General features: G+C 40.5%; 1 protein-coding gene across 1 annotated transcript in view; it reads left to right on the top strand.

Annotated features, from left to right (window-relative positions):
- Positions 1-3,140: 3,140 nt before the first annotated feature.
- The window catches only part of PTPRO (protein tyrosine phosphatase receptor type O), a 200,412-nt gene continuing 187,965 nt past the window's right edge, over positions 3,141-15,587 (top strand). The window contains exon 1 of the mRNA XM_070410642.1: positions 3,141-3,333. Within this exon, the coding sequence (XP_070266743.1) occupies positions 3,259-3,333 (75 nt within the window). The 5' untranslated portion in view covers positions 3,141-3,258. The remainder of the gene's footprint in view (positions 3,334-15,587) is intronic.

Raw genomic sequence — 15,587 nt, 5'->3', positions numbered from 1 at the left:
CATCTTTAATTTGAAGGGAAGTAAAGAAGAAAAGGGAGGATCAGCAGGCACCATTTTCACTGAGCAAACAATCTTTCTTGCTTTATTGACATATTATATACAAGTTCTAGTCATGCTTTTTTTTTTCCAGGCTAAAGTGAACCCTCTCATGCAGGATGTGGATGCTTTAAATTACAATTAGTCAAGAAACCTAGTTATGAAGAACAGCTAGGTGAGTAGATGATAACAATGTCTATAATGGTTCAGAAAAAAATATTATAAAAGTCCATTAGCCAATGCATCACATATAAACAAGCTTTGAAATAAAACTGCATGATGTAGGGGTGTTTAATATATTTTTCAAAAATTAGGAAAAGCAAAGGACATGTGAACAATACACAGTAATCCTAGTATACAACTGACTGCTAGAGGGAATAGTAACTAAAAATGCCACGCTGCCTCCCTATTTTAGGATCGTTCATTCATTCCATAGCCTGCAGTTTGTGCCCACTGATAAGTATCTGCTCAGGCTTGCCTATTCTTTTAAGCAGATGATTTTCGTCATAAAACTATGCCCTGTGTTACAGTATTTTTATTTGATTTTCCTTAAGACTATGTAAGAGTCAAGTTAAAAAAAGTTAGATCCCTCAATAGGCATTATTTAGGACGAAATAAAAGAGGCAATGGGAAAAGAGTATCCATGTAAAAGCAAATATGACCTTCTGTAGGAAATGTCACTGTTTCTCAAGTGTGACAAGAATAATATATCTTGGCAGTTGAAACATGCTATTCACCTGAGGCCTGTCAATCATCCTGATTTTGAAAGACAGGATTTATGAATTGTCAACACGTCTTTTAGGCGAGAACCCAGTGTTCATCAAGAGCAAAACTAAAGCAAATGTTCAAATAAATGGAAAGTCGAAACACTGCCTGGTCATTCAATTATAAGAACATATTACACATAATCTAGAGTTCATATGTGATCATAATTGTAGCATGTGAGGTATGGGTGACAAACTACATGGCTATTACTGTGCTTTTCAAGTGGAACATGGTGTGGAGATCGATGGCTTGTGTTTTCCCTGTGATCCATATAAAGCAAAGCATTTGTCATTGGGCAACCCCCATAAATGCAACTCTCTAATACTGCAAGCGCTGACAGCCTTGTAGGCGATTTCAGCAGGGAAGCCAGGACTAAACATACTGAACTACATTAGAGTTGGTCCCTGGAGGACAGAATTCAGCCTCATTGGCAAGGGCACTGGAAGAATTCCATTTGACTCCTCATTAAACCTCTCCTAGGGATTGAAGCTCCCGCTCCGTGGCTGCTACTGCTCCTCTTTCTACAGGAGAGCTAGCGTGAACTACACAGGCATATTCATTTTCAGATATTTAGGCAAAGGTTGCATTTGCCTAACAAAAATAAAGCCTCCTACAGATTTAAAAAAAGGATCTTCCAGCCTCTTGATCATTAAAAACCTTATTATTATTTCCAGAGGAAATAGCTTTATTTCAGCTTGTGAGGATTCATGTTAAATGCCTGTCTTAGGACATACACAATAAAAGGTTCTGCTTTTCTGCATTTATCTGTTCTCTGAGAAACAGCATTCGGAGGAAAGTACACTGAGTGGCCAGATTATTATGACCACCCCATTAGTACTTCATTGACACTTCCAAAAATACTGAATATTGAAAACTTCCTAAGCAAATACTCTCAAGGTTTTATTATTATTATTATTATTTGCATAACTAATTCACTTCATTGTACTGTTGGGGTGGTCATAATGATCTGGCCACTCAGTATAGTTGGTGATAACCTCAGCCTTCTTTACCTACCAGAATTGTTGGGATAATGAAATCAGAACAAACATTTTGAAGCAGTTGGTGAAGCACACATTACTACATGCACTATCTGCTGCCAATGCCCGTTCTTATTGATTTGGAATCTTTAAAATAGCATAGCACGGTTTAGCATACTCTGGAAGTACTGCATTGGAAATGCTGATGATACAGCATTCGCATTCCTCTGGGAGTCCCTCCTAGGAAGATTCACAAGACTGTTTCTGTTTTAAGTGCAATAAAAACAAACGAAACTATTTTGTCTAGCAAGAGCTGTGTAAAATACCTTACGTTGGAGAGAAAAATTTCTGTGGTTATGAAATAATACCTACAGTCTTTGGCCATCTAATCACAGTGGTACTTAATGGAGTATTAATAATGCAAATTAATGAAGAATGCTTTACTGTTTACTGTTAATGTTTCCCCAAAGTGGTCCATATGTACATGTGTACAAAGGCATAAGAAGCTAAGCAAATTCTGAAAGAAGTGATGAAGAAAAAATAGAAAGACAACATAGCAAAATATAATCATATACAAATATGCATCACGGTGTAAGTTCTTTTTGCATTTACAAGATAAATGGTATCCAAGGGTGGCCCTTGAAATTTACAAGAACTCCTGATTCCAAATGGAAAATGTGTATAATTGTGTATCCTCCTTGGTGAGTGTGGGATGGAGAGTAGGAGAGTGTTGAAATGGGATAGGGAGAATGGAAGAGAGAAGGGTTGTATTCTCTCTCTCTCTCTTTCTCTCTCTCTCTCTCTCTCACACACACACACACACACACACCATGCACTCACTCCATAGCTAGTCACAACCACCACTCCCTTTCAGGAGTTACTACTGGTCCTTTATAACCACGACTGAGAGCAGATGTGGGGAGGTTGAGAGGGGCCTGGGATCTGGTCACGAGTTGGTCCAGAGAAGTCAGGAAACCGCACACAACTCCCACGTCTCAGACTGTGGAAGGGGTTGGGGCGGAGCCTGGCGAGGGGCTGTCCAGCGATAAGAGGCAGCGGGCGGACCCTGGTGGGAGGGCTGGGAGGCTGCTGTCACTTTACGAATCCGCAGCCCAGAGAATATTGCTGCTGCCAGAGAGCCTGGCGAGCCGGGACAGGGTCCCCGCCTCTCGCTCGCCACGCGGACCCGCGCCTCCTCTGGCAGCGGCGGCGGCGGTGGCGGCAGAGCCTCACCCACTCCCATCCCCACCCTCTCCATCCTTCGCTGCTAAAGAACAGCCCCGCCTGGCACGTTCCTGGAGGACCCCAGGTGCAATACGGGAAAGAGAGCCGCCGCGGGGAGACCGGAAAGGCAGCATGCGCCCTCCGGGAGCTGCCTCGGCGCCCAAGGTCTGAGGCTGCAGCCCCAGTTCGCCATTGTGAGTCGCCACCGGGGCTCCCGCCGGAACCACCGACCCTCTGGGTCCCCGTCCGCGCCGCGATGGGGCACCTGCCCGCGAGCACCCGCGGCGGCCGCCGCCTCCTGCCTCTGCTCGGGCTCTTTGTGCTGCTCAAGGTAGGGAGCCCCGCACCCCGCCCGCGGTCCAGCCGGCGCCCGAGCTCGGCTCCCGGCTCTGCCACCACGGACCTGGGCGCCCCGGGACGCGAGGGCCGCGCGGCTGGGAGCGCGGGCTGTGCAGCGGGGCGCACGCTTTGTTGTCCTGGCGGGTGCGCGTGCCCCACGCTCTTAGGGGACGTGGAGGCAGAAGGGGGAAGTTTGCTCCCTCCAGCTTTCAACCTCTGTGCTCTTTTACCCGCCTCAGAGGTGGGCTTGTTGGTAATGCTTCCTCCGGCAACATGAGGCCACTTTCCCTTCCTCTGGCCGCTACGTGCTGCGCCCCGATGCTGCCTAACCTTCCCGCCTCCCCCAGCGGAGTGCGAGCCTGCTTTGTCTTAATTTACCTTTTGCCGGGATTACACCGGGGGCGGGCGCTGAGCTCCCCGGCTGCCCGAGGGCTGCTGGGGGTGGGTCGGGAGAATGGTTTTCTTTGGAAAAGGAGTGCCAGCTTGAGCCTGGAGAGGACTCCTCGCTCCCGGAGAAAACCCTCTACAAAGTCTCCAGACTTTACCCACTGTATGTACAGAGGATGATACCTCTACATTCCAACGGCAGAAAAATCGGTATAATTTACTTTCTCGTGTCTTCTTTGGAATATCCTACTCCAGGGTTATACTTTGAGGAAAAGAAGAGGGCTGCTTAAAAAAAATAAAATAAAAAATTCGAGTTTGACAACTATACTGAACATAAAAATTTAGACATTTTAGCTAGATGTTTTCTTGGAAAGCGGTGTGAAGTTATGAGGTAATTGTCTACCACTTGTGTCTTCGGTAGGGCTACTTCAGTGTTGTCCTGAGTCGTTCCTGTCCATTCTCCCCAAAGCAAACTCTGTCTGCTGGCCACCGGGAGCTATTCTTTCAGCACCACAGGCTATCTTCCTCAGAAATGGATGAGACATTGATGGATGCAAATGTTTTCTTATCAAAGCGTTACTTCTTGCTGACATGCGCCATTGATTATGAATGCTTGACAAGGAGACTGCGGAGCAGGACCAATGGGTTGAAAACAGTGTCACTTCTAAATATTCCATATTTTCATTTATCTTAATGGAAAAATAGTTTCAGGGAGAAACAGCAACAGAGTGCATAGAGAAGATTCTAAATTATACTTACTACGTTTTTACATTGTTCTTAAGTTTAAATAATAATTTTACTTAGAGTCTGGTTAATAATAAGCTCACTAATATGTTTTCACTCCAGGGGAAACTCTATGAGCACACACCACACTGTATTAGAGTTAAGTTTCCTATTAATTTTTCTGTCAAATTCTGTCATGCCTCTTCGTATATGCAACACTTGTCAGGCATCCAACGTGAGAAATGGAGTCACCACACATTTTACTAGACACACACAACACCTGGTCCAAATCCAACCTTTGGCACAGCTGCAGGTTTTTATTTGAATTCTTTGCAATGGGGGAGAACTCCAGAAATGGGAGAGGGCATAGGGTGCTGCAATTAAAATGTAAAATATGTTCTAATAAAAACTTGATATATTGGAGTGAGGAAATGGTCAATGACACATAATGGCACTCTCAGTGACCGGGATAGAGGTTCGCCTTGTGCCACACAGTAGCTGTACTTCTGCACGTTTGCAGATTGATGGCAGTTATGGTAAATGTCATCACATAGTAAATACACTGATAGAGCTTGTCATTTAAGCAAATGTTGTAATGGGACAAACAATTTTGTAAAGCTCTGCCCTTTATTTTATGTAAATGCAGTGCTTTATGTCACCTGAATACAAAGTACACCAGAGGAAGGATACCTCTGTGCCAGTCAGTCTGACATACACTGAATGCACACTCTGTGCCATTCAGCCTGATATATACTGAATATACACTATGTGCCAGACGGTCTTCCAGGCATTTCACATTTGCTATTTCATTTAATCCTATTTTGTTACATTTGACAAGAGATGTTCAAAGTGGCAAGTTTGGCACCTAGGGTTATGCATTTACATTTGGGGAATAGTATATTACATGGTAAATATGGTACATAGTATAATTTCTTTACAATTTGGAGAAACTTTTGCATTTAAGGTCCTGAATGCATGTCAGTAAAATAAGTTTAATATGCCAGTGGTGACAGGAACATGAAGAAAAATGCGATTATTAAAAACCATGTTGTCAATTGAATCTCAATGATAAGATCTAAAAAGGTCTATGTGTGGTAAGAAACAAACCATCCCCCCACCCCACCCCCAAATCTCTGTAGATCTCATATGTCAATAAGTCTTTCACTACTCCATTTGAAGTATCCTCATATAAAAATGAAAATCTCTAAAAACCACAGAGAAACTCAAGTATGAGGCTTGTGATAGTTTTATCTGTTTCGCAAATTAAGTGGTAGGAAAGTCTGAACATTTGAATCGGCTATAACCAGTTTCATTGAGGTAGTCCAAGCATGCCTGGCCATCATGTCTTTGTCCATCATTCCTTATCCATGGCTTAGTGATGCACACATTTAGTCAGGCATCTCATATCATCTAAACCAGTGGTTCTCAATCTTCCTAATGCCACGACCCTTTAATACAGTTCCTCATGTTGTGGTGACTCCCAATTTCATTGTTACAAATTGAACATAATTAAAGCATAGTGATTAATCACAAAAACAATATGTAATTTATATGTGTTTTCCGATGGTCTTAGGCAACCCCTGTGAAAGGGTTGCAACCCACAGGTTGAGAGCCGCTGAACCAACCACTGTATATTATAACATGAATATCTGCATAATCGGTGTTGCATAAGCACAATGTTGTTTATAAAAATATTAAATTTATGTCAATATTGATGGTATATATAAAAATAAAAAGCAAAAGACTTTGCTTATCAAATATACTGGGAGCCTACCAATCTTAAAATCTTCTACCCACATACAAATGCAAATGGAGTATTTATCTGCTGAGTCTTCCTCTTATGCATCTTCCCATAATTCCCCTTGAAGACAATGTAACTTCTGTCATCTATCATATCTTTACTAAACCTCTCTCTGACAATTGTTTCCTATATCAGTTCACTCTATATTGGGATTTTGTCAAGTAAGATGCAAATGGTAGACTATGACATCATAGGAATGTAAATTCTGCCTTCCCTGAAATGATGCTCATTAGTAGTCAACTGGAAAGTTTCCCTAAACTCATGGGCTTGGCATGAATCCTTCTTTCTTTCTTAACCTCCTCTCTATATTTCTTTCCATTTCTGTTCTTACCTGACTTATAGCCAAAGAACATCAAATTTGAAAAGAAGACCTTAATTATATTCTCTGAAAGAGGTTTATGTTTAGCATTATGATGCTGGCCATAGTACTCCTATTCAGGAGAAATATCCACCTCCCAAGGTCTGTCTGCCTTTCTTCACTTCCATATGACCTCCTCTCTCCTTTTCTTTTTCTCCCTTACACCACAACTCTCTCTCTCTCTCTTTCTCTCTCTCTCTCTCTCTTTCACACACACACACACACACACACACACACACACACACACTTTCACATTCCTCATCGAAGGTTCATCTGCAATACTAGAGGCCTGGTGCACAAAATTCGTGCACTGGAGGGAGGGTCCCTCAGCCTGGACTGTGCCCTCTCGCAGTCCAATATCCCTTGGGAGATGTCCGGGACCCCTCTCTCCTCACCACCCTCATGCTCACTGCTTCTTACCGCTGGGCTCGCTGTTCCTTAGCGCTGCCATGGAGGCAGGAGAGGCTCCTGCTACCGCTGCTGTGTTTGCCAGCTGTGAGCCCAGCTTCTGGTTGAGCAGCGCTCCCTCTGTGGGATCACACTGACCACTAGGGGGCAACTCCCGTGTTGAGTGTCTGCCCCCTGGTGGTCAGTACGTGTCATAGTGACCGGTCGTTTTGCTGAAATGGTCACTTAGGCTTTTATTATATAGACTAGAGGCCCAGTGCACAAAATTTGTACACTGGGGGGGTGTCCCTCAGCCCAGCCTGCACCTCTCCAATATGGGACCCCTCAGGGGATGTCTGACTGCCGGTGTGGGATTGGGCCTAAACCGGCAGTTGGACATCACTCTCACAATCCAGGACTGCTGGCTCCCAACCGCTCACCTGCCTGCCTGCCTGATCAGCCCCTAACTGCTTCTGCCTGCCAGCCTGATCACCCCCTAACAACTCCCCTGCCAGCCTGATTGATGCCTAACTCCTCCCCTGTGAGCCCAATTGCCCCCAACTGCCCTTCTCTGCCAGCCTGGTCACCCCCAATTGCCCTCTCCTACAGGCCTGGTCTCCCCCAACTACCCTCCCCTATCAGCCTGGTCACCCCTAACTGCCCTCCCCTGCAAGTTTGGTCCCCCCCCAACTGCCCTCTCCTGCCGGCCTGATCACCCACAACTGCTCTCCCCTGCCAGCCATCTTGTGGCAGCCATCTTGTGACCACATGGGGGCGGCCATCTTGTGTGAGGGTGTGATGGTCAATTTGCATATTACTTGTTTATTGTATAGGATTGGTAGATGAACCACAATCTTTTCATCTTTCCAGAGCAGCCTAGACCATCCTCATAGGAACAAACTTTGCCCCTCTGACACTGATTCCTTTGATAAATGTTGCTTCCAACGTTTTAGAGAAACCCTCTACATGTGACATCCCCAATAAGTTGGAGAAGATTCATTGGGCTGGGCTTCCATAAGAGATTGGTGGTAATAGTTTTCACTGTGCACATCCACTTGCTTTTGTTCTTTGTTGTGTGAAAGATTATTATTTTATGGAAGAATAGAACATTCACTCTATACCTCAGCCTCATTTTGGTCAATAAAAATATACATCTATATACATAGGTAATTAAAAGCAACATATGAATTACACCTATTTTAAATGTAGCACTATATCTAGCATCTAAATATACAACTAAAGTTATTTAAACTTATAAGCACATTGACTCTTGAGTATTATAAGTATAATTTGAACTTGAGTCTTGAGGGTGTGCAAAGGATCTTTGGTGTTAAATACAGTTGTTGTGTCTAAACCATTGTGATTGATAGCTGTGTGCCAAAATAGAAGGCTTAGCAGCAACTTAACAGCAATGACCATGTACCAGTATATACTGGTTTTCATTTTCTTTCTAAGTTAATACCTTTAGGTACATACTTCCAGTGGTGTTGCATTTTCAGAAGCATAGCCCCAATGCAATGATGAGCTTTACTGGAAAGCACTTAATGTATTCACTTAATTACTCCAAATATGTTGTGAATATTTTTGAAATAAAGAAATTTCCTTTGTAAGTTTTTATCTTCTACTGTACTTAATATGTGATATTAGGCAATAACAGAGGCTTAATGAAGAGGATTCGAATTTTGACAGTCAGTTTCTGACCTGCAACTTCAGGCAATACTCATATATGCAGGTAATATTCTTGCTTCCTCTTCTATTTTATCCCTCTTTTATGACTACTACCAACCAACTGGCAAAGATTTCTGCATTACTTTAGTAGAGATCCCTTTAATTTTTTTGCCTGAACTTTACCCTTAAGAGATCAGGCCTGTTTTACACCCTGGTCTTAGTTATCTGTATGGGTGGTGTTTAATCCAAGGGCATAGCCTTAAAGAATTCATCTATGGTGGCCTTAGAGACCCACTGTACCACCTCTTTCAGCTTAAATAAATGTGAGAGACTTCTTTGCACACTTGGGTCATTGATTTGAGGTTACTGCAGCAAAAGTAGAAATTAGTAAGAGGGTGAATGTGGGGGGATGAGGTGGGACGCAGAACACAAAGCTCTTGTCCTCTTCTTTCCTGGTGCTTTTGGCTCTAGCAGGTTCCATATTATTCCAGCAGAGGGAAAAGGGGGAAATGGCAGTGAGCTAGGATGGGGGCTTGAGGAGCACCAACATTTAACAAGAAATCTATAAAGATGAAGAAGAAACAGCCTGAGAGGTACAGAGGGAAGGCAGAATCAAGGAAACCCAGAATTCAAGTGGGAGCAACCTCAGACACAACAGAAGGGTCCTATAAACTAAGGTCTGGAAAGTATTGTTGGGTTGGGAACTAGGTAGACTGTTGGGCTCTGTGAAGCTTGGGAGCAGTAGCATGCTCCTGGGAGTGGAAGAGTAAGCTGGTTGCTTATTTGTTAAGAGCATAAGCAGCAGGTTGGAGAGACCCGATTTCATCTCAGCTCCCGGCTGTGCCACTTACCAGCAGCAGGATGTGGGTAAGAGTTATTTCAACTCTCAGGGGCCCCTTTGACAATCTGTTACATATTTATCTCAGAGGATTATTGTCAGGAATACATGATATAATAACCATAAAGTACTTTAAACAGTGTCTAGAATACAGTAAGCACTCAGTAAGTGTTACATACAAAAATAAAAAGAGGAAAAAGAAATAGGACAGTAAAAATTGCCAATGCAAAATCAATAAATAGAACAATAAAAATGTGTATAGAGCATCATCTTCCAAAGTGTGCAATGTCAGCAGGTGTTATTGAAAACAAACACTTCTGTAATGGCATGAATCAGGGCAATAATCTGTTTAACTCTGTTTAAACTAGTATTATTTTATTATTATTCTCATACCAGGATTTCTCAGAATGTTTAGTATGTTAATATGCATTTTGTCTTCCAAAAGAGATCTATGATGTATGTATAGCATTTCCCAAGTTTGACTGTAGCATCATTTTTCTAAAAGTGATTCATGGATATAGTGAATATACTCTAAGAAGCAGTGCCTATACTTATACACCAAGTATATTTTTTATTTATCTCTCTCTTTTTAAAAATGAGAAATATAACCTGATGGTAAGGAAAACATAGCAGCAAGATGAATTATAATTTAAATTTCAGAATCAGAAGAAGTTGCATGGAGGAGAGCAACTATTCCCAACTTTCTTATCAAAGACTAATATTCAGGAAACTCCCTTAGAAGAAAAAATGCACATATCCTCCTTATTTTATGGATTGTGCTACTTGTTTTGATCATTTTACATACTAGTACAGAACATTTCTTTGGATTTGACTATTAAAGAGATGAAAAATTCATTTTAACACTATTTTCCAATATTGTCCTATCTAATAAAGAGGGAATATGCAAATTGACCCTCATATCATCACAAAGATGGCAGTGCCTGTCACCACAAGATGGTGGCGCCCAGTCCCTTCAATCCTGCCGGAGCCCCCCAGTCTTTTCAGCCATGCTGGGGGTGGGGGAGGGCAGCAGGCACATGGTGTGGCCAGCCCCGCCCTCAGTCCCCCAGCCAACCAGGGCTGCTGGAGGCTCAGGTAACCAGGACCTGCCGAGGCTTGCACTGCTGGCAGTGGCAGCAGCAGAGGTGTGATAGGGGCGTCGCCTTCCCCTGATCACCGGGTTGCCTCCCGCCCCTGAGGGCTCCCAGACTGTGAGGGGGGCAGGCCAGGCTGAGGGACCCCTCTCCAGTGCATGAATTTTCATGCACTGGGCCTCTAGTCTTAATATATAACAAGAGAACAATATATTTTGTTCAGTATAATTATTTCATTGAATCATAAAACTGTACTTTTAAAAAATCATCTAGTTCAAAACTTAAGCTGGTAGTTAGACCTTGTCTGTAATATTACTGCCAATTGGTCTTACATGGTGAAATTACTAACAGTTGAGAGGTGGCTGCTCCATTTGTGGACAACTGTTCTGCTATTCGATTTGGTCTTGACACAAACCATCTGGTTGTAGCTTTCACACTTTACTTGTATCTCCATTTCATGTTAGGAGATACTATGCTGTGACAGTTCCTGCTTTCTTAAATGTTAAGAATAACTGCTTTGCCAACAGGCCAGACAGGTTATAAAGATCAAATGTGAATAGGTTGTCATCTCACTGTCCTGTCTTCAAATTTCCAGCACAACACTTTTGGCTGTTTGCACCAGCCCACATTTTCTGCCCATTACCCTTTCTTCTCTTTCTTGGCTATAATAGCTACTTGAGGATAAGACAGTCCCATTCTACCCAAGGTATTACATTATTTTATGCTAATCTATAGCCATAGTCTGCTACTGTACTGGTAAAATGAGGGAGTTTGGTTTAGTTGTCATTTTTTTCTGTGACTTTAATTTTGTGTTTATTGATAAATCCACATGTGCTTTACAACCAAAAATAGGGGGGAAATTGTGATCAGATTATTTATAAACTCATATACATGGCTAAAATGAAGTCCCTTCCTCCATGAATTTATGATAAGGAGAAGTGCATCTGGATAATATAAAAATAACATTAATAATTTATGATTAATAAATTATTTTTCTTAAGTGTAATAATCTTTTAAAATATCAATCAAAATTTCCAGAAATCTTTAAATTTAAAAATCTATAAATTTCTCTTTCTGTCTCTGAGTTGATGCATCAGAGTTAAGCTCGTTGTCATACATCATCCTTTCTCTCAGATAAACTAGGAATTTCCTTTTTAAGTCAAGTTGGTGATCCATAAACTAGACATTCTAGTAATATTACCTTGATAGTGTGCTGAAAACTAAAGTATAATCATAAACATGGGAGTGTTCTTGCCAAATGCCACAAAGTGTAAGCATATATTGTATATGTACAGTGCCAACACTATTAGCATAAGAAATACCTCATTATTGGATGTACTTAAAATTCTTAGATTTTATCTAGAAAGAAAAATTGGCTTCTAAAATTTTTGAATGTTAAGTTGATTAAGGTGAATAATAAAATGCCAAGGGAATTATATATTGTCTGTAATGTATTATTCAACAGTAAGCCATTTGGTCCGCCCTTAATGGGTTAGTATGAAGTGCACCAATGCAATATAGTTATTCATATATATATATATATATATATATATATATATATATGATTTAGCTGAGTTTATTTTGCATCATCATAGGGAATTTCTTTTACAATATTCCCTAAGTTATACTTTTTAATTAGTCTCTCAGAAATGACTATAGGCCTCACTGAAACTAGTTAGATATTTTGGATTTGTAATATGGAAATTCTGGTATTGTCAAAACTGCTAAAATGATGGCAAGGACTTAGATTTAAATACCATGCACTTTATTCTAAAAGTTTAGGTAATAAGTTGTTTCTTTTTAATTAGCTAAAACTGTTGAATCTGCTAAAAATCAGCCACTCTTTATAAGTGTTCCAGGCTGCTTTCTTTAATTCACTTTTTTGTATTCAGTTGATCTTAGAACAACATGGGGGTTGGGGCACTGACCCCCTGTACTGTCAAAAATCCATGTATAACTTTGACTACCCAATAACTTTATTAATTTCCCTCCATCTGTTGATTGGAAGACTTGTTGATACATAAATATTTAATTAACACATATTTTTATATTATATGTTTTATATACTGGGTTCTTGTAATAAAGAAGATAAGCAAAAGAAAATGTTAAGAATTGTAAGGAAGAGAAACTTGAATTTATTTTTAAAATTTGCTTATAAGTGGACCCACTCAGTTCAAACCCATGTTCACAGGCCAACTGTATTTGCAACTGTAAAGAAAAGATAGCTGTCTTTAAAGTCCATTTTCATCTGATTGCTGCAACATCTTTTTATTTTATTTTTTGAAGATTAATTGAGAACCTAATGAGATCTTTTTATTGAAATTCCTGTTGCTATGCTGAGGCTTTCAATTAGTGTTTTTACTATGTGGTTTCTTGTGGTAGTGAAGTAGGGAGTTCTTAAACTGACATCCTTGTATCAATCAGACATGCATCATCATACAGAGGAGTTTAATGAAAATTTATTGAGAATTAGAAAACCAATACATATTCACTGTGGAACATGTATAAAATACAGCAGGCAGAAGAAGAAGAAAGTATAAATGCCTATACATTTCATTCCAAAATAGCTACCATCTGGGGATTTATCATTACAATTTTTCCTATGTCTGTGTATCAGAGTGTATATGTAAAAAGCGGGAGGGGGGGGGGGGGAACCAGTAGCAAACTGCCTTACTATTTTAACTTGCTCTTTTCACTTAAATATATTATGATAATTTTTTCAAGACATGGACATTTTTAGTCTTCTGCAATTTAGGACATTAAGCCATAGGTCTGTGGGTAAAATGAATCCAATTCCTAATTGTATTTGCCTCAGTTAAGACATGGATGATCATATATATTGATAATAATTATGAAGTATTGGGGATTATAACCTATATGTGTGCCTTTCATTAGTGTGATGGTTAATTACAGAGAAAATCTTCAGATGCTTTATTGACAGGCATTTGTTTCCTATTTATCCGCAGCTAAATTCTATGTAAAAAGAAACTTAAGAATAAAGGATTTCAAGGCAGGAAGATAGAGGATTGAATTCTGGCTATGCTCCTTGCTAGCTGCGTGGCATTAGGCACTGTACTGATCTTTTCAAAGAAGGCACAAATGACAGTGGCTGCCCAGGTCACCATTTCTCCAATGGTAAAGTCTACCATCTTCTCCACTGCCTGCTATCCTTTGAGGAAATATCCTCTTTTTGATTCATATAGTTTGTAAAAGGGATACCATCCTCCTACTTGACCTCAATGCCCTGGACAGAGTGGTTAGTCAAAGGATGAACTGTGACCCAAGCTAAGCCCATTTGGGTCCTGCATCTCACTGATCACTGTCTTTGAGATTGGCATGTGATCTAAGCCAATTTTTCCTTAAGGAATTTAAGATCTTTAGGAATTTATCCTTGTAATTGTTTTCAAATTGGCAATGGTGGGGCAGTCCTCTCTTCCAGTGGCACTAAGACATGAGTTTGGAAGCTGTCCCCAGTCATAAATATGATTCACAAGAAAAAAACCTTTTTTCTACCAGAAAAAGAGGAGGTAGGAACAATAGAGACTTACATTGCAAGAAGGCTGTCGCATTTCTCAGACCCCAGAGGGTCACTTCACAGGTACTTGGACTACAAAACAGCCATCTACCAAAATTCAATTCAATTCATCATAGCTGAGAAGGCATATTAGCAATCCTTGGAATCTTTAAGTAATCTGAATCAGAGTGATTATATAATTTATCAAACCAGCCAGGGCACTTCCAAGAGTGAGAGATCATTATGCCAGCCAACAAACAACAATCGATCTATTCTGAAAAAAACAGGGCAGATGGTTACTCTTTCTTGAATATACTAACACACATGTTTGATGCAGTATGCTGTCACTAGCTCTTCATCCATCTCACCCATCTCTGAGAACCTCTGCCTCAAACAAGATGAATTAGCCATATAGAATGAATTGTAATTATCTTCATCAAAACTAAAGCCTGTGCAGGAATGTTCATATCAGCTTTGTTTGTACCAGCCAAACACTGAAAATAACCAAAATGCCCTTCAATAAGTGAATGGGTAAACAAACTGACACTTTCATACCATGTAATACTACTCAGCAATGAAAATGAATGAACTATTGACATCCACAGCAACTTGAGTGAACTTCAGGAAAATTATGCTGAGTGAAAAAAGCCAATCTCAAGAGATTGATTACTGTATGGTTTCATTTAAGAAACATCCTTGAAACAACAAATTAATGGAGATGGAGAACAAATTCATGGTTGCTAAGGATTAGAAATTGGGTGGGGGAGATGAGGAGGTATGCATGGTGATAAAGGGTAGCATGAAGTAGCTTTGTGACAATGGAACAGTTGTGTATCTTGATCATGGGGGTAGTTACATGAAGTTATATATGTGATAGAGGTATATAGAACTACACACAAAGGAGCACATAGATAACTAGTGAAATCTGAGTAAGTTCTATGGATTGTACCCATGTCAATTTTGTAGCTAGGATATCTCCTGGTTTGGGGTATTTTCTTCTTTTGATATGCAATATGTCACCATTGGGGAGGCAGGGTGAAGGGTGCATGGAACTTCCTATAAATGTGTAATTACCTCAAAAATGTTTAAAAACTTCTTTTGAGTGCCTGACCCTCTGCTAAGTATTCTGACTGATTGACAGATATAGCTTCTTTCTTGAGGACTGTCTAAAAGGCAATAATTACTCCTGCAGGGAAAGTAAAGCTATCTAACAAATGTGGAAAATACACAAGAACCTCAATAAAACACCATTAGCTGCAAACTCAAATGCATTATGAGGAAGGTTACATATTGAACTATAGTCTTAATGAGATTTATCTACTGAGTTCTGGAAATGACTAAATATTAAGGCATTGCCATTTATATTTCCCATAACACCAATGTTAAAGACAACATTTTAATGACTTTTCAGAGAATCAGTTAAAAATGAAGTCATGGAAATTACCATTGTGGGAGGTAAGGACAAAATACTATATT

The sequence above is a fragment of the Myotis yumanensis genome, unplaced genomic scaffold (genome assembly GCF_028538775.1).
Source record: "Myotis yumanensis isolate MYYU_CA2020_CCGP unplaced genomic scaffold, mMyoYum1.0.hap1 SCAF_3, whole genome shotgun sequence".
Lineage (NCBI taxonomy): Eukaryota > Metazoa > Chordata > Mammalia > Chiroptera > Vespertilionidae > Myotis > Myotis yumanensis.
The sequence above is the reverse complement of the archived record's forward strand: the minus strand, read 5'-3'. Positions and strand labels throughout refer to the sequence as shown.